The following is a 20,886-nucleotide window of genomic DNA, read 5'->3' as shown; positions in this document are numbered from 1 at the left end:
TCTTTTTATATTTGCGCAGGCATATAATTTAAATTAATTAAATTGATCTTCAAGTTGAGAAGACTGTACGTGGTGTTTGTGCGTGTGTGTGTGTGTGGTTTTTTTTTTTTTTTTTGGCATTATCACTAAGGAAGCCTAATGTCTTGTTTATACTTTCATCTCCCAGCAGCAACCTCAGATGGAACAAATGCAAAGGACAAAGTTCAGAGTAGACCTAACAATGATGTATAACATGTCATCCTTCCATTTCTTGTATCTCCAATAGATCTAATTAATTCTAATATATAACAATTATTATAATTGTATGTATGTATGTGAATAAGATACGATGCTTGTCTGATTTAAAGAAGCCTATGTAGTGAAATAATTGGGAGATTCTCATTTGTTGAAGGACTTCGATATATTGAATCAAACGTTGCTGCAGCTCATGATGGCAAACAACTTTCTCCAATTGGATTTGATATTATCTTTTCTCATTTAATTGATCAAACCAGAAGAGAATTTCACCCAAAACAGGGAATTGGAACTCCAAAGTACCATTGTTTTTCCTTTCTCACCTTCATACACATAGCATATGTCTCAATTCCTGCAGAGTGTCATGCGTGGCCGAAATATATCAATTCTTTCGCAAAACCTTGGACAATAAAACTATTCCAAGGGCATAAAGATTCAAATGTATCTATCTTTTTTTTTTTAAATCCCATTTTACAAATGTCTTTTGATTCAATTTAAGAATATGAAAGAAAAGCATATATGTACACACACTTGAGGTCTTTTATATATTGTAACTGTAGTGGTTAGGTAAGCAAATTAGAAGGATGGAAAGAATATGCAGCATACATTTCAGAAGGACTTGCTTTGACAAGAAGTCACTTATTAATTTACAAGTTTAAGAATATGAAAGAATTTGATTGTAAGAAAAGACAATTGCATATCATATTTCAATAAGTAAACATTCATTAATTAACAAGTATTCATTTATGTTTAATAGGAAGTTATTCGCTAATTGACAAATTCAATATAATATGAAAGAACTTGATTGTGGAAAGGGACAAGTATAGATCATGTTTTAATAAGTACTTATTCAATAATTAACAAATATTTATTTGTATTGAACAAGAAACCATTCGCTAATTGAAAAATTTAAAAATTTGAAACAACTTGATTGTGAGAAGGGACAAGTGTAGATTATGTTTTGATAAATAATCATTCATTAATTAATAAGTACCTAGTCACATTTAATAAAAAAACTATTTGTTAGTTGACAAGTTAAAAAAAAAGAAACAAGAAAAGAAAAACAAGGGTATTATAGTCTTTTTCCATTTAAAATTATTTTCAAATCATTCTCCTTGCATTGATATTTCAATATCTTTTAATCATTGACTGATATTAAAATATCTTAGTGGTGCTTGAATGATATTTTCACTACTTATGATGATGATGATGATGATGATTATGACAATATATTCACTAGAATATATGATAAGATTTGAGTCAGATACTGCATTATAAGGAGTGAATTGAATATGCAAAGGAATGAAAAAAAAAAAAACAACGAATGGAAGATGCACTATTGGCCTAAAGTAGAAAAACACGCCATACTCTTCCACACTTTTGCCCCTACCACACTCAATGGCAGCAGTAGTGTAACACACTTGTCACACTTGGAAAAATGCGACACGGACGGCGCATGAGCAGAGGTTCTAGCTTTCGCGACGGGAACCGAACAGAATAAGGAGTCGTCATCAAGATTTTGAGGAAAATCTCAGAAAACCATTTAAAAGGAGGATAAGGATGGTCTGCGAAAATAGAAAATAGGTTCGGGAGCTGGTTGAATGTTGGGAAGGTATTAGGCACCCCACAACACCCGTTCGTCAGAACGGTTACCTGAAGTGAGAAATATTAATATGGTTTTAAAATTATTTTAATTATCCCTTTTATGTTCATGTGTTTGATATAAAAATAATAAGAATTAAGTAAGAAATATTTATTTATTTACGAGGGAGGACTTAACTCAGAATCTAACTCTGAGGCCTACGTATCCTGTGATGGGGATCAAAGTCCACTAGTTCGGGCTTAAAAGCTTGTTGGTGAAAATATTTTTGAAGAAAAATTAATTAGAAATAATTTACCATTTTGCAAATAAAATAATTTCTGAAATTTTGATATATGTGTTTTAAATGGAAAAAAGTAATTTAATTTTAATTATTTTCTTAATTTTTGAATTTTTGGAATAAAGAAAGACAAGAGTTTTAAATTATTATTTTTTATGTTTTATGTTTGGGAATTTTAACTGCTATACCTACAGAGTCTTATTGGTTTATATAATAATGTAATTATTCTAAATATCTGCAGAGATTCTAAAATCTCAAATGATAAAAGAATTTAGTAACTTAAGATATTTTTTAAGCATATGTATATGTTTTTAAAGAATCTTAATCGTCATACCTGCAAAGCCTTATTGATTTATATGGTAATATGATTATCTTAAATATCCGCAGAGATTTCAAAATATCACACCATAAAGGAATTTAATTTATTTAAATACATCCTTAATTTGATTAATTTAATATATAATTTATATATATATATATATATTTTAAAACTTAATCATTATATCTGTAAAGTCTTATTGACTCATACGATAATACGATTATCTTAGGAGTCTACAGAAATTTAAAAATCTCACATAACTAAAAGATATAATTAATAAATATGATTATAATTTAAATACATTAATTTGATTAATTAATTTTCTAAATTGTGTATTACTTGATTATTTTCTAAAATCATTTATTTATTATAAAAATTGATAATCACTATATCTGTGAGGACTTATTATCCCCACAATGATATGATTAATTTAAGTCTCTACGAAGATTCTTGAAATCTCATATGAGACTTAAATAAATTATTAATTTAGATTATAAAAGGAGAGTTAATTTTAACATATAAGTTTTGCTCTCGTATCTATGAAATCTTATTGATTTACACAACACGAAATTATCCTGAATATCTGCAGAAATTCAAAGTCTCACACAATAAAAGGATTAAATAATATTCACTTTGAATATATTTTAATGTGTAATTATATAACACATATTTTTTAATATAGAAATCCTAATCGTTATATCTACAAAGTCTTATTGACTCACGCGTAGTACGATTATCTTAAAGGTCTATGGAGTTTCAAAAATCTCACATGATCAAAAGATATAATTGATAAATATAATTATAATTTAAATTCATTAATTTAATTAATTAAAATTATAAAAATGTTTTTATTTTATTTATAAAATTCATTTATTTATTTACCATATAAATTGTGAATCACGATATCTGTGAGGATTTACTATCCTACATGATAAGGCAATTAATTTAATTCTCTATGAAGATTCTTAAAATCTCACGTGAGATTTAAATATTTATTATAAAAAAATTAATTTTAATAATGGGTCTCTAGAATCCATATTAATATATACAACATTAGTTTTCATACCTATAAAATCTTATTGATTTACACAATAGAGGATCATTCTAAATGCCTATGGAGATTCTTAAAATCTCACAAAAAATAGGTAATCAAGATATTTGCATTTGCAGGCAATGCATAATATGAATTTAACATTTAAAGGAATAGAGAAAGAAACTATTTTGACACTTCACCTCTTCTTTTAACTTAAGGATGTATTCTTTAAGGTTTTTTTTAAAAAAATTGGCCTAATGCTCAAATATGGTTTTTGAAAGGAAATAATGATAGTCGTAGTTATAGCATCTGACAATTAGAATAAACAGGATTCATATATCATCACCATCATTAATCACCTAATTTATTTCTCATGAAAATTAAAATCAAGTTGATGTCTTAAAATTATTTGTGCGTGAATAAATAATAGTCCCATATTAAACATATGCATGCTCTTAATTTTTTCAAAATAATATGATTATTTGAATGAATAAAGAAAGCATATGAAATTTTTGAAAGAACTACAAAATTTTAAACAAGAAAGAGCCAAATCAAAGCTATGACATAATTGTGCATGTAAAAGATAACTTATGAAGAATGGAACAAAATTATACCTGACATTGCATTAAGTAGCCTCCATGAAAGGTACTTGATAATGCGGTTGAAGCTTGAGTTGCTTCCATAACCTTCTCTATCACGAACTGCCCCAATATAAGAACTTCAAGAATCTTTCTCCCACCCTATGAAATCACGAAACGAGGTTTGATCCAACACCAATGAAAATGTAAGAAAGCCACAAAGCAAAGTTACGTTCCTCCTCTTCAACTGAAAGAAGTGATTTGTGATGAACTTCTACTTACAGATTTTGAAGAGTAAAAAGAACAGAATAACATTGTGATGACCAGATTTTACGTGAGAACGAGTCATCAACTCAGTTAGAACTCGGAAGCTCAACTCAGTTGGAACTCGGAAGCTGGAAGTGAGAGTATGTAGAAAAGATGATCAGTGGGTGCTGTCCAGTTTCTATTATTTCTCCGTCTAGTTTTCTCTCTTCTCTTCTCTTGGTCCTCTCTCTTTTTCTGTGTTGTTTCCTCTCTCTCCTCGTGTTCTTTCTTTCCTCCTCTTCTTGGTGCTCTATTTCTCGTGCTCCAGTTTCTTTTGTTCTCCCTCGGTCCTTTCTCGCTCTCTGTCTCCCGCTCAAACGCCCCCAGCTCTCTCTCTTTTTCCATTTTATTGTGCTCTCTTTTTCTACTTCACCGTCGAGTTTTTTTCTGCTATCTCCTTCTTCTCTTTCTGCTCTCTCTCCTTTCTCATCTGTGCTCTCTCTTTCCTCCATGCTGCGTCTATTTTCCTTCTTTTTCCGTCTCTTGCTGCTCTGTTTTTTCATTTTTGTCTAGTTTTTGGTCAGGCTTTCCTCTCTCGGTCTCGTGCTCTGTTTTTTGTTTTTTTTTTCGGTCTCTCCCTCTCCTCTTTTTCTGCTCTGTTTCTCATCCATTTTCACTTATGCTCTTTTTTCTTTCACTCTTTTCTTCCATTCTCACTTCCCATTTTTTTTTTCTTTCACTCTTTTTCCGTTTTGAGTTCGGATCCCTCCTTTTGTGCTCTATTTTCGTGCTCTCTCTATAACGTGCCTCTGTTTCTTCTTTCAGTTCCTCTCCCCCGTCTCTTCTTTCTCGCTCTCTTCTTATGCTCTCCTTTTTTATTCTCTCTCTCTCTTCTTTTCTACTACCATCCGCATACGTGCATCTCCAGCTCTGTTTTTCTTTGCTTTTTCGTACGTGCATGCGCTTCTTTTTCTGCATACATCTCTGACTCCTTTTCTTTGCGTGTGTGCGTGCTATGTTTCTTCTCTTTTCTCTGCATGACCGAGCACTTTCACGTCTAATCTTTTCTGCGTTTGTCTCTAGTGTTTACACGCGTTTCTCTATGAAGCTTTTCTGCAGTCTGTGTTTTCGTGAGTGTGCTTTGGTTCTGCTTCTGTTCTCTCTTTGTTTGCTACATAACCGAAGCTTTGGCTCTGCCTTCATATCTTCTTTTTCTGCTCTTTGCTTCTGGCTAATCTTGTGTCTGTGCTCATTTTCTTTCTACGTTATTGCTCCGTGTGTATCAGCTGCACCTGAACCGCATAAGGCTTGTGATGAAACACTGATCCATCAACGTTTCATCCAGGCTTGTGAGATATATATATATATATATATATGTATGTATGTATATAATGAAAAATAATATTTAAAGCGAGAAAAGTTAACTCTTAAAAGTTGACTCCCAATATTTTTAAATGATTGAGATAATTTGAGAGAGATTTTAAAAATTTAAGCAAGATTATTAATTTTTTTTGAAAATATAATCCTCAAAAAGGATTAAATTTTATTTTTGTATTTTTTTTTTTGTTATTTTTAATGAACTAAAAGAAATAAGATCCTAAGCAACAAAAGATTATCTAGGTTAAAATAAAATTAAACCCTATTATTTTTTTTTGAAAATATAATTCTAAAAAAGATTAAATTTTATTTTTATATTTTTATTTTTTTTGGTTATTTATCATTATTTTTATTAAATTTTAAAAAATGTTCAAATAAAATACAGTGTTCACACCACTCTTTTCGTCCTGACCACACTTTTTGATGAATAGATCAAAGTTCTTGGAGGCCAAGCCCTGTCTATCCTCCTCTTTAATGGTGTGAGGAACCCTAGAGGGGACGTGCAGACACCAGCTTTGGAGGAGAAGATAATGAAGTTGGAGGGGATGTCTGTTGGGGCTCCACGCGGGACTTGTGCTTCCAACACAGGAAGCGGAGGACTTGCTTGTGAGTTCAGCGATTAAAGTGAGTGCACTAACAGAGCCAATGACGGCGACAAAGTAAGTAGAGTGAATAATGTTTAATCATGCTTTATTTAGTCACTTTTTATGTGATGGGCCCAACAAAATTTGGCCCATTTCATGTGTCCACCTCCATGAACCAAGCCAGGACAACCATCAACAATACAACCATTTTGCAACCCAATTTTTGGTTCCTCCGTGTTCAATTCTTATTATGCCTTTACTATATTATTCGTTTTGTTTCTTTTGTAATTTTGAATATATTTTACATTCAAAGTAAACTATTTTCTCTTTGAAAGTGAAACATATATTCTTCGTGATACAATATGAATATCTAAAATCACATACCTTTTTACTAATAAATAATGATGGGAAAAACTATATACCTTTTCTTTTTGTGGCACCAATGAACTCATGTCATATTTGGGATATATTCAATGAGAGAATTTTTAAATCCCACAAGTGATCTATAAATTTAAGACGATGGGATTGTTAAGAACTATGTCTCTGATGTTGAGCACCTCATCAGGCATCTCCTTTGCATGAATCACATCCTCTTTTTTGTAAATCAAGTGAAGTGATCTGCTCATTTTCCAATACACATCTTTCGCTTCTCTTGACATTTTGCTTCCTTCTTCCTTCAACACTAATCTCAGCAGCTCCTTTCTCTTCTCCTCAATCTTCCTCTTTATCTTCTCCATGATCTCTTCTTCACTCTCTACCCCACACCCATGAATCAACCGCAAGCTTATTGAGTTGATAAATTTCCCTTGTTCTTTTTCCCTCTGCACGAACATCCACAATTTTATTCAATTATTACTGTGTCACAACTCACGGTAATAATTAAAAATAGTTAAGAGGAAGGAAAAGATTCACCACCTGGTATCCATTGATATCATTAAGATAACGCCCATAAAGACTAACAATCTCAAAGAGATTATTGTATTCATCACTTTCCACGACAGCTTGTGGAATCTTGGGTCCAAGAAGATACATTACAGGGATAATTATTGGTCCCAAGGCCATTGATATAATTCCATTATGCTCATATTCTTCTACACTTGGCACGCACCTGTTTCTGCACCATTCTGCTTCCTTCAACTCAGACCGCAGCAAATCTATTGTCTGATCAACAAACATGTAATATATATATATATATATATATACTGCATACTTCATTTAGGGTAATGATTGAATTAAGAAGACCAAGTTGAGACTTAGATAATTGTGATCTTACAATCTGAATCAAGTGGTTCAACACACTACGTCCTTGAACTTTATATGCTTGGGTTGCAGTCTCACAAATTGTTTTCTTAAGTGTTACGAATATTATCTTCACCGTGTCGGAGCAACTTTCTCTACTGACATCTACGTCCCACCTGAAGTTCAATGTTGAAAACATATAATCTCATATATATATATATAATGTGCAAAGAGAGAACATCATAAATGGGTTCATCATTGCAAAATATATACTTTTCCATCAACTGTATAAGGTTTATGTGTTCCTCTTCAGTGCCCCAAACATCATAGAAATCATCGACCACACATCCAAGCAAGCTTTGTTTGGCCCATGCCAGACGTGCTTCGCGATGTTCAGGGGAGGTAAGTGTGGCAGCGACTGTCAAGAAGGAATAGGCAGCTTTTGTTTTTGAGATTGGAAAATGTAGTTTCTCCATTCCACTCTCCATAAACCACCTAATTGTTATCATTTACTTATCAGTGATTCACAAACTGGCATTGAACAATGTTTAAAGATGTAATAAACATTTTGGGTTCTTGAGAAAGATCCTAACTTGTTAAACAGATCGAGTTCTTCACGAAATAACAATTGGGAGTGATTGAAATCCTCTGCTCCCAATTCTGGGAATTCTTTGTTAGCGAGGTTCATAGAACTGAACAAAAAGAGCCATAATATATATACGAAGTCAATAAATTATGCTAATTCAAGAAGCTCCCATAAAAAATGGAGCTAATTGTGGTCCATATTATAATGTATGTACCTATATGAAGATTTCAAAATTCTCTTTTGATCAACCTGGTAATGCTCTATAGATCTTCGGTTAACTATCAAATCCAAATAAGCATGATGAGGAAAACGCAGAGCTAAATGTACCTGAAATTAATATAGGAAATTATTTTTTAGGTCAATTGTCAAAAATAACTTAAAATTGTTGAAATTTGAAAAACAAAATTAAATTTGTGAGATTAAGATGTGCGTGTGGAAGCACCTCATTGTCAATACGATTAGAAGCTGGCTTATAAGTATTTCTTGAGGAAGTGGATAAATATTCCTCAAGAAAGTGTCCTGTCCAGAAGTTTAATTCTTCCAAAACTAAATCACTTGAATGCAATGCTATATGTGAAGCTTTATGTAACTCCAAAACAGCCTCAACATCCTTTAAATAACCCTGAACGGTATTGTAAAATTTGTCTTCTGAAAAGCGACCAAGTATGTCTGAAATAAACATATATGAAAGTTAGCCAATTATTTTATTATTGGGAGAATAACAGTAAAGTCTTAAAAGAATAAACTATTGACATTTAGGTTTTTAACAATTCTTTTTAAAAATGAGTTATAAATATTGATTCAAATAATTGTAGAGATAAAAATCTCAATTGCAAATTGAGAGTTACATTTAGAATTTAAATGTTTTATTTATAACTAAAACTCTTGTGTAATTATTTAAATTGAAATTTGCAATTTATTTTTTAAAAAATTCATCAAAGATCTAACTATCATTAATTTCTTCTTTTAGATATTAACTGCCATTCTTTATTTATCATTTCATATACACATAATTTTATTTTTTATTAAAAAAAAGACACAAACCTGAAGAAACATCATATCCATGCAAACGTAGTAAACGAAAGGCCAAGGCACATGTTGTGGGTTCTAAAAATATATCATCTTCCTGTTGCCACAATCTATTTCAAAATCAAAATTGAAAAACAGATTAAATTCTGCAACCCATTTTCTTATTTTCCCACAGTAAAAAAAAATTCAATTTCAAGCCTTTCACTCACAGAAAGAAAAAATATGAATAGTTAAACTTACCTCCATGTCTCGTCCAATACACTTTGGATTTCCTCCTTAAAATGGCGATTAATCCCCAATTTTTCGAGACTATCAACCACAGGAGTCGAGCATACACATCAAAAGGATGTACTGTTGGAACTGAAAAAGTTATAAATTTTTGTATAAACACAACAAATATATCAGTCTTAAAAATTGTTATGCATAAGAAATCATGTCCATCAAAGGTTTAAAATTACCAGCATCCCCAAATTTATCTGAGAGAGATAGTAGATAATCGAGACCCTGGGTATTGTTAATGTGAATAAAAGCTGCTGCTGTAGTGGCTGGTGAGTTAAATAAAGATCCATTCTTTCTCTGAAATTTCATAGCCATTTCCCAATTCTGGGACTTCCCAAGTCCTTCTGAAATGTATGCTACATATGCTTTCCATCCTTCTGATTTGCTTCCCCACCCACTACAATTACAAGTGTATATATGCTTATCTTTCAGATTTTTAAATTGAATCAAAAGAAATTTGTAAAATGGGATGAAAAAAGATAGACACATTTTTTAATCTCTTTATGCCCTTGGAATGGTTTTATTATCCAAAAGGTTAAAAGAATTGAATTGTTATCTCTCTTCCAAGCATGAGACACTGCAGGATCTGATATATGTTAAAGAAGCATTCTGTGCACCAGGATGAAATTAAAAATGATACCTTTGGAGTTCCGATTCCCTCTTTTGAATGAAATTCTCTGAACAATTCCCTCCAAGAGGAAGATTTAGATCCAAACTTCTGGTTTGATCAATTAAATGAGAAAAGATAATATCAAATCCAATTGGAGAAAATTGCTTATCATCATGAGCTGCAGCAATGTTTGATTCAATATATCCAAGTCCTTCAACAAAAGAGAATGTCCCAATTATTTCACTGCATAGGCTTCTTCAAATCAGACAAGCATCATATCTTATTCATATACATACATATATCAATACCTGCATTGATTTGTTGTTCACCAGCACCCCATTGCTTAAGTGCAACAACACAAGCCAATGATGATAGAAGGGAGTCTTTGGTCAACAACTCATCACGATTAGGAAGACCCCATGATCCATCCTTTTGTTGATTCTCTAATAACCATTTTAGGGACTTAGGGAATAAAGGAGTTTGCAGAGAAGAAGGTGATGGTATCATTGCCATCCAAGCTGTATCATAACAAGATACAGACAATTCAACTTTATTAAGCATCTTCTTTATTCTCTCTTTATTCATCTCTGATACCTGCATTTAATGTAATTCACCATCTTATTATTATTGTTGTTTTATAAATAATTGTTATATATTAGAATTAATTAGATCTACTTGGAGATACAAGAAATTGAAGGATGATATGTTATACATCATTGTTAGGTCTGCTCTGAACTTTGTCCTTTGCATTTGATCCATCTAAAGTTGCTGGTGGAAATGAAAGTACAAACAAGACATTAGGCTTCCTTAATGGTGATGCAAAAAAAAAAAAAAAAAAGCACACACAAACACCACTTACAGTGATCTTCTCAACTTGAAGATTAATTTAATTAATTCAAATTATATGCTTGTGCGAATGTGAAAAGAAGAGTCATTTCAGATATATATATCATATATGCATCTAAATCCTGCAACAGTCAACATTTTCTGTATAACCATGAACAATTCGACTCATTTCAAATCCAGTAAAAACAACATGGGCCTAAAATCTACCTGGTCACCTAAGGGAGGGTTTTCATGATGATTTAACTTATAAATTATAAACAAGAATGTCTATAGCATGAATTTATTTTTTCATTTATTCCTACCTTTGATTTATTTGGGAATCAAAATATTACCCCCAGTAATAATTCAACGAAGATTTGGAAATGAAATATTTTTAAAACTTAAACGTATTAATTAAATCAATCATAAAAATACACTCCCTCCGGTCCTATATTCTAGTCCCTTTTAACAATTTCACCAAAACCATGGAGATGCATTGATTCAATCCCTCAAATTTAATTTTATCGATTTGATCCTTTATATTTTTTTTAAAATTATCATATAAGTTCTTGAAATTTTAAAACACAAATTAATTCTCGAAATAATCTAATTTGTAAATTAAAGTATTTTGATAACCTTACATGTATAATATGTAGTTAAATGAAAACAAATTAACCCTCAAATTAATTAATTTTTATTAATATATAATCACTTTCAATGTGTTTTATTCTCTTGTATTTAAAATTTTAGAGCCTCTGTTTTTTTGCCTAAATAATTATACTTTTTTTTCATTAATATACATAGCTACCATTAATATTCTATTATCCATGTCAATAAATTTTAATAGTATTACTTTTTTTTTAAACAATAAAGACGAAATTCATAATCAAAGTAAATTTAAGGGAGCAAATTGATAGAAATTAAATTTGTGGAATCAAATTGATAACTGAAACAAATCTAAAGGACTAAAAGTTGCATTATCCCTATTTAAATTACTGATGTTGTTTTAAAAAGAAGAAAATTCCTGATTTACCCTTACTAAATGAACTATTTTTTTTAAAAAAAAATCCCTTGCATATGAAAAATTATGGGTGTTAATTGTGGACAAGCTAGGATAAAACTAGGAAAAATAAATATTTTTTCATCAAATTTAGAAAAATAAATAAATTTTTAATTTTTAAAAAGCATGAAACATGTTGAAAGCATCCTAATTTATGAAACGAAATGAGTACAGTGGAGAGCGAGAACCTGGAGAAACCGAAGGAAGGAAGCGAGGGAGCCAGAGAGACATTGGTTGCCCACAAAATGCAGAAGGAATTTTTTTTCTTTCTGCGCAGCGTCTGGTGCTCTTCACACTCGTTTGTGTGTGTGTGTGTGTGTGTATATATATATAGGACAGAGACACTCTAGATAATTAATTAAATATCCTTTTTTTGTTTTTGTCTTGTAATATTTTTTCTAATTAATCCCCCAATCATGATGGAGAAAGCAGCCTATTGTTGACTGATCTAATTTTCTTTTTCTTTTTTTGGAATTGCATGATGCGTAATTTTTTCAATCTTGGGATGGGCATTCAAAGGGGGTGTGGAAAATATGATGTAAGCATGCAATAACTGACTATCATGATGTTACAATGTGTTTGGTGGTGACTGGTGAGATTGACTTGGTCAGCATTTAAATGAGTTTCCAGGCACCGCACTAGAAGTACAAATATCAATCTCGCGCTTGTAATTAATTCAGCTCATATCCTCGTAGTAATATAAGTCTATAATTGTGTGAAAATAAAATAAATTTCTAATTTTATTTATATTTAAATAAATAATTTAAATTCACATTACATTTTTTTATAATTAATTAGTTTAAATAAAGATAATATTAGATAAATGTAATACCTTATATTAAGGACTATCAATCAATCTCTTCTAAAAGATGTGTTATGGTAAGAAGAGAGAGGAGTATTTGGTATACAAAAAAGTGTTTATAAAATACATACTAAAATATTCAATAACTGCATTTCTCTCTCTGGTTTTTTTTTTCCCCTTTCTACTATCTGTGCATTATTTTGCTATCCCTTTCATCTTAATTTATAAGATAACTTTAGACAAAAATGCCATCATGTCAATAAAACTTAATAAATATATTTTACAATATTATTTTTTTCAAAAAATAATATCATTTTTTAAAAGTACTCTTTATTTAATAACTTTAGAGAGAGAGAAAAGAATAAGAAGAAAAGGATAATATGAAAAAAATATTTAATGAAACATTATTTTTATACAATAATCTTATAACTTAAAAAAAAAACAGTCGTACACACTGAATCACCTCTAAACTTGACTTATAAACAACAGGCACAAAGGGGTATTTTTCATGTTCCTCAAATCCAATCAATGTATATGTACGCTTGTTCAGATAAGAGAAGCTTAGTATATTTATATATGACTCTGTAAATGGACTAAGGTAACACTTACCTTTTTTTTTTTCTCTGCACTTTATGATAATATTAATTCCTCTATTTATTTTCTGTTCACTGACACCGCATTACGTAAGTGGATTAATAGAAGCCAAGGTAGATTATGTACAGTAAAACATTTCATCACAGTGGAAAATATTTTCGTTTTATTTTATATATAGTTCAAAATACGGCCCTACAAGTTTGGAAGAAAAGCATGCTGCTTCCCGGAATTGTAGGTAGGTCTGGAAAGGACCTGACTATTATATAGGGCGGAGACCAAGTCAAAGGGGGTTCTGGAAAATATCATGCAATGAACTGACTATTATAATGTTATAATATTTTTGGTGGCGACTGGTGAGATTGACTTGGTCAGCATTAAACAAGTTTCCAGGCACTGCACCGAAAATAAAAAGAGAGAATTACATTCAGCTTCCGTCTAAGACAATTATATTAATCTGGCGGTTGTTATTAATTCAGTTCATATCCTCATGGAAAATCCAACCGTCTCATCCAAGCGGAACAAGTGGGTATAAGTCAATAGCTGTGTGAAAGTAAAGTAAATTAGACACTCCTTTAAAATTAAACTCTCTCTCTCCTTTTTTTTTAAGTTGAGGGTGAAGTTTCCAAGGTTCTTTTTTTTTTTAATTAGACTCTTTTTAAATTTTTACTCAGCTCATGATATTGGTACTTTCATTAAGACATTAGTGTTAAAAAAAACTATCCACAAATCCTTCAGATTGGCAAGAGACAGAGTGAAATCTCATGCAATAGAACTGATAGGGACACCTCTTAATATATTAGTATTTTAAGATAAGCTTTTTTTTAAATTTGTGCTCATCATAATATACACACATACAATTTATATATACATATGTATTTTTTCTTTGTATGGAGATTTATTAATATTATGGTATTACTTTTCTTGATATATTATATGTCATAAATTGATTTTATTTTTATCACGAAAACTTTTAAGAATTAAAAAAATTCATTTAAACTTTGTTTAATAATGAATAAATTTTTATTTTTTATTTTAGCTGTTTTTCGAGACGAGACCAAACTCATTGTCAAACATGCAGGGTTGGCCTAATCCCAACTTGCTGCAAGAAGATCCGGCACCCGTGCGCGGTCTTTATACATTTCTGAATTAATCATAATATAAATTTAATTTATCATGAAATAAAGAAAAAATCACTTTCAGCTTCCTCTCAAAAGAATTAATCACAAATAAAAATCAATGTATAATGAATTATAATTAAAAAAAGAACATAATTTTTTTTTTAATGAGACTTGTTCTAAATGTTAGTGCAAAGTTTTAGTAAGATAAAATTCAATGTCATTTATTTTATTAAAATTTGACAACTATTTAAAAGTTATGTGTCTTAGTCTAGGCCATATCTATCAAGTTCTAGTGGTCATTAGAGTTTTATTTTGTCAATTGAGTCACATAGGGATTGAGCTCATTGAATTAGGGAGTCTATGATGGGGAATGGATTCAAAACTTAAAGAATTCACTTGTTTGCTTATTTGAGTTATTTTTATTTTTCATTCATTTATTCAGGAAACCAAAAACACATTTCTTCTTGATTTTGTCCAATCAATATTGATTTTAAGTTGTTGAATGATTTATGAATTGTCTTTAGTGACTTAAACTTGCCCTTTTAGAATTTTATGACCTAAGGTTTACTCAACTACATTCTAGTTTGTTTGAAAAGTTTGATATAACTAAGAGCTTTTTATGGGGCCCAATCAAAATGATAATGTAATAGTCCTTTGTTGATGTGTTATTTTTAATGAACGCCACATATTTTAAATTATTATGTGAGTAGCATCTTGAATCATAAACTTTAAAATTTAAAACAAATTACTTCTATCATTTATGTATAAAACGCTAACTATTATATAAATTAAATCAATGTCAATGTGGTCTGCTGTGATGAATGCATTATTGATCACAATGAATAACCCATAATTTTATGAAATAATGTTTTTGCCTCTTTTTTTTTTGTAATGTTTTTTAAATGATTAATATCTCATACTTTCATATATTCTATAACTCTAATTTTATCTTATTTTGAATAATATTTATTTATATAATGACAAAAATTTAGAATTTCATTTGAAAAGAAGTTTTAAATATCAAAGAATTTTACAAGTGATGGATGCGAAAGCCGACAATTTCATTAACAGATTTCAAACCCAAATTAATTAATAATTAAAATTTTTTAAATATAATTTATAAATAAAATTGAAGAAAGTACCTCTATTTAATTTAAAAAAATTTATGGGCAACTGTTGTATTTTTTAAAAATTTATTTAATTTTATTTATAAATTATGATGTAACTTTTTAAATAATATTTAAAAGATATTTTTAAAATTATTTTTTATGAAAAATAAAAATAATATATATTATTTTTAAATTTATCATATAAAAATATATTTAAAATTTTGTGCACTTTTATTTTTTATATTTTTTTATATTAAAATTAATAAAATTAATAAAAATAATTCATAAACAGAATCGGTGGAATGTATTTGAGTTTAAAAGAAGAATTAAGACAGTATTTTAATTTTTCTTTTTATTAGTTTTACATTTTGTATCCCGCTGATTCAGGATCCTGTGCGTCCACTCCCGCGTATTGCTGTCTAGCGAGGCACTAGTGTTGATTGGTAGTTGAGGTGACAGCTATGGTAACGATGATTGGTTGTTTCACAAACTGGAAAATTGTTTTATAAATTATTCTCCAGAATCTCACCAAATTAATATAAAAATTAAAAATATGTAAAATTTTAAATCTATAATTTTAGAAATTAAAAAATAATATAATATTATTTTTAAGAAAGATAATTTTATAAATATTATTTAAAAAATTATATCATATTTATAAATAAAATTAAATACTAGATCTTTTAAAATGTTATTAAATAGGGCATTTTGAACAGGACATTTGACTGACTTGGCTTTTGGAACGGGACATTTGAGGCCCTGAGCACTTAAATCATGAAATTGACTGACTTGGCATTTTGAACGGGACATTTGAGTACCTCGGCACTTTCAATTTGACTGATCATATAAATAATTCAAAACCTCGATTCAAATGTCGTCTAAAATAATCAAATTCACAGCCCATCATAAATTGATCAAGGAAATTAAACAACGTTTATTTTAAAAAAATTATAAAATTCACAAATTTCATACAACTCATTCAATATTTTCAGGATTGAAGCCTGAAGGGGATCGCAATTGAACACCTTCAACTTGACTAACCAATTAATTAATTAGTTAATTCAAAACTGAAACTGCCCAGGTTTCAGATTCAATCAGTGTTTAAAGCATCCGTCTTACTATAAAAAATAATCAATTCAAGACTCCATCAATGTGGATTTACCCATAATTTATATGGTGTGAGTTTAAATGTCGCTCCAAAGTTTTAGACCCTGTGGTAAGCAACCTATAAATATTTTTATAAGTGTACTTTGAATTTACAAGCATATCCTGATGATTTTAATAACTTCTTAAAGCTCAACTCACCTAATATTTATTTTTTAAAAAGAAAAAAATACAATATTTAATCTTTATAGTTTTATTGAATTTTTTTAGTTTATGTAATTTTTTAAATATTTTTAGTTTTTATAATTTTAAAAAATTGAGTAACTTTTAGTTTTTAGATCTTTATAGTTTTTATTTTTTAATAATTTTAATCCATATAAAAATAAAAAATATTAAAAAAATATATGAATTAAACTCAATAAAATTATATGAATTAAAGATTATGTTTTCAAAAAACAAGTACTCCATCCATTTGATCAAGACGTTATGACTTGTGAGGCTCTTTTTTTTGAAAATATGAACACGTCTAGTAAAAGACAACTCATGACACGAGGCATCTAAAATCAATGTTGAATAAACGTTAATAAAATATACTAGCCATGTTGCACAAGGAATTAATTTTTGAAAGGTAATTTAAAAGTAAACTTTTCCGAGAAACTTGCACTAACCTTAAAATTAAACCACTATTTTAGTACATTCAAAATTTAATTTAGCATTTTTTTTACGCCACCAAAATTCATCAATTAATAATAGAATAATCAATGGCACAAAAAAAAACTGCTGAATCCTTTTTTAAAGGAAAAAGATTAAATCGATCAAAACAAAGCGTGCTTTGTACGTGAAAGAAATTTGATTAGAGTGCAAAAAATATATTAAAAATTAAGGAAAATTGGTGAAAATGACTTAGTTAAAAGCAAAATTTGTCTTAGGGATCAAATGTACTTGAAGGATCAAGGCTAAAATTTTATTTGTTAAATGGTATGATCAAATGATTGAAATGCCCTTTATGTAAATTTTTTTTTCCAAAAAGGCACAAAATCTAATGGCTGCTGGAGTTTTGGTCATCGAAACTAGAGCTTCGGCAAGTGACAATGCGCCTGCCGAAACTTCGGTCAACAATTGAAAGGTCTTTGAAAAAAACAACACCCCTTGATCACCTATAATCATCAAAGATTATATGTAAACTCAACAACTAGAAGGTGTAAGGATTTTGATTTAGGGTGCAAGAGTTCTGACTTGAGTGCAAGGGATTTGTCTTGGGTGCAAGGTTTCTTGCTTAAGATATAAGGGCTGTGACTTAGGTGCAAATCTTCTGGCTTGGAGTGTAAGGCTTCTGACTTGGGGCACACGTGTTCTGACTTAGGGTGCAATATTTCTAGCTTGGACAATTACATGTAATATCTTGTGAATTACATGTAAATCAAATACATAGAGAGCACCCACTATCAAGCCCTCAGAATTACATGAAAAGGACTATGGATTACACGTAAATCAATATGAAAAAAAAATCACGAAGCATACTTGAGTAATAATTTACATATAATCTCTAACGGATTACATATAAATCAAACACATAAAGAGCACGCCCCTGTCAATTCCCTAGAATTACATGAAAACGATAATGGACGACATGTAAATCAATATGGGAAAAAATTGTGCGCATGCTTGAGGAATAGTTCACATGTAATCTTTAGTGGATTACATGTGAATCAAATATATAGAGAGCATACCCTGTTAATCCTCTAAAATTACATGAAAATGACTATGGATTACATGTAAATCAATATATGAAAAAAAAAAAACTCACAAGCATGACTAAGGAATGATTTACATATAATCTTTGGCGGATTACATGTGAATCAAACACACAGAGAGTATACCCTTATCAATGCCCCTAAAATACATAAAAATGACTATGGATTACATGTAAATCAATATATAAAGAAATTCATGAACATGCTAGAGGAATAATTTACATGTAATATCTAACGGATTACATGTAAATTAAACATATAAAGAGCACACCACTATTAGTGCCCTTAAATTATATGAAAATGACTAAGTCAGAAACCTTGCACCTAAAACTAGATCTCTTGCACCTTAAGCCAGAAGCCTTGCACCCAAGCCATACCTCTTGTATCTAAACTAAAACCCGTATACCCAAGCCAAAAACCTTGTGCTCTAAGTCATAACACATGTACCTTAAGCTAAAAATCTTACATCCAAGTCATACCTCTTGCACCTGAGCTAAAGTCCTTACACTTTAAGTCAAAATCCTTGCACCCACTGGTTCTGGTACCCTAAATCAAAGAATATATTATAAGGACTAAGAACAATATCATGTTCATGTTAAACTATATCCTACCTTATACAAAAAACAAATAAGGGAACACTTATAATAAGTTATCTCTTTTTAATTAGTATATATTGTATAGCAAACCATGTTAACAATGTATAACGTGGAGGATAACTAAATTTTCCTGCAAAAACAAGTAAATGTGAAGAGTGAGAATGAACAATAATAATTTCAATGAAAGAACTTTAATTCTATTAGATATGATTTATATTTCTATCAAGTACAATCAAAATGATAAACAAATGCCATTAGGGACCCGATATTAAAAAATATACCATGAGGGTTAAGAACAACATCATGCTCATATTAAACTACATCTTATCCTAAAAAAAAAAACAAATAAGAGGGATGATCATAAGTACACTTCAAAGTACAATCACAATTTCATTCAATCTTCCAAGGGAATCTCTTGATCAACATTGTCTTATGATATGTATGTAAGAGCTTTTTAAAGATTTTTTTTCTCCTCTTCAGACAAAATCTTATGCTTTAGTGTATTAAAAAATATTATGCTTGAAATGAAAATTAATAGCCATCAGAAAAAGGTCATTCAAGCACATTAATACACAATACTCACAAAATTACTGAACATGAAATGTACTTAAACACTTATGTGACGCTTAAATTTGAAAACAAATGGAAAGATGAGGGAAAATCAAAGCACATCAAACACATATTTAAAATTAATCCCAAGCTCAGTTTCATGTTTATCAAAAAGAAAATGAACACATGGTGAACAAGAAATGGCACTTTCACACATATATGCACGCACTTCCACATTTTAGATTTATCTTTTGCTTTTAGTCTTTAAGAGTAACATGCACTAGAACTAATAAGCATAAGCACTTTTCTATAGTACATGCATAAGATTGTAGTGTTAGTTCTAAGGCAATCACAATTTAGCTCCTCATTTTGGACAAAAGCTAACAATGAAAGAGAAATCATCTATTGTGTGATGAGATTTTCATGTTGATGTGAAGTGTAAAAGAGAAATAGTTAGAAGTAAGAAAACCAAATGAAACAAAAATTGATAAATTTTTGACCTTGATGTGTAAAAATCCAAAGTCATATCCCTTTGATCAGCCTGCTTTATGTTTATCCTCTCTAGGTATAAAATTTTGAGGACAAGACTACAACAGAGCTAAGAGTGCCTTGGCTATTGCTATTGCTTTTGAAGTTAGTAGAGTTCAACAATCACTAGTTGCTCCAGGAGCTTCAAGAATATCAATGCCAAGTAATGAGCCTAGGCCAGCAATTATTTTTGTTAGAGCTACCATGCATGGCCACAAGTCATGAATGTTTATCGATGGAGTAACCTATAAAAAACAATTTAAATTAGATGCATATATAAGACATGTAAATGAGCACATTAGCATCAATAAATTATATTGCAATTCTAAATATGTTACATATATTTTTCTTATTTGGGATGAAACATCATGTGTTTTAATATCCAGTTATTCTACCAAGTTTGTGATCAAAAGCACAAACACACAAATTTCAAGGTATAGAACAACAACTATACTTCTACTAGAATAGCTAATACCATAACTATTTTCAAGTTTTAAATATTGTTAAGTATTTCTTAAAAATAATTCACTTTAATTGCCTTCCTTTGAGGTAGCAGAATGTGCAAATGGATCACACTACAGATTTTGGTTTCATTAAGTAGTACTTTCATGCTTGGTAACTAAATGAACACAATATGATAAAATTTTAAATAACAGACTTCAATTTGAATACCATAACTTCTTAAAAGGACTACATTAGGTATGTTCTTCCCTTTTGCAACAAGTTTAGCATTCATAGGATGTGAAACTAGAATCTTAATTATTTTCTTAGACAACTCATTAACAACAGTTACAGTATGGCTTGCTTATTGAGAATCATCTAAAGCTTGTGCTTTCAAAAGCAAGTAATTATC

At 29.9% G+C, this 20,886-nt stretch overlaps 1 protein-coding gene across 1 annotated transcript; it reads right to left on the bottom strand.

Annotated features, from left to right (window-relative positions):
* Window positions 1-6,574: 6,574 nt before the first annotated feature.
* LOC129297678 (ent-kaurene synthase 5, chloroplastic-like) lies at window positions 6,575-12,157 on the bottom strand. Its single transcript, XM_054936021.1, has 13 exons — window positions 12,068-12,157; window positions 10,707-10,762; window positions 10,303-10,588; window positions 10,025-10,205; window positions 9,564-9,781; window positions 9,346-9,465; window positions 8,519-8,745; window positions 8,291-8,403; window positions 8,084-8,182; window positions 7,764-7,985; window positions 7,525-7,666; window positions 7,167-7,412; window positions 6,575-7,072 (listed from the first exon to the last, which is right to left on the bottom strand). The coding sequence occupies exons 1-13, from the start codon at window positions 12,108-12,110 to the stop codon at window positions 6,755-6,757; spliced, it is 2,271 nt and encodes a 756-aa protein (XP_054791996.1). The 5' UTR covers window positions 12,111-12,157; the 3' UTR covers window positions 6,575-6,754.
* Window positions 12,158-20,886: the final 8,729 nt, after the last annotated feature.

The sequence above is a fragment of the Prosopis cineraria genome, unplaced genomic scaffold (assembly GCF_029017545.1).
Source record: "Prosopis cineraria cultivar Desert tree isolate PC_DT_omini unplaced genomic scaffold, ASM2901754v1 PC586, whole genome shotgun sequence".
In the NCBI taxonomy this organism is placed as follows: domain Eukaryota; kingdom Viridiplantae; phylum Streptophyta; class Magnoliopsida; order Fabales; family Fabaceae; genus Prosopis; species Prosopis cineraria.
This window is presented reverse-complemented; position numbering and strand designations above follow the sequence as displayed.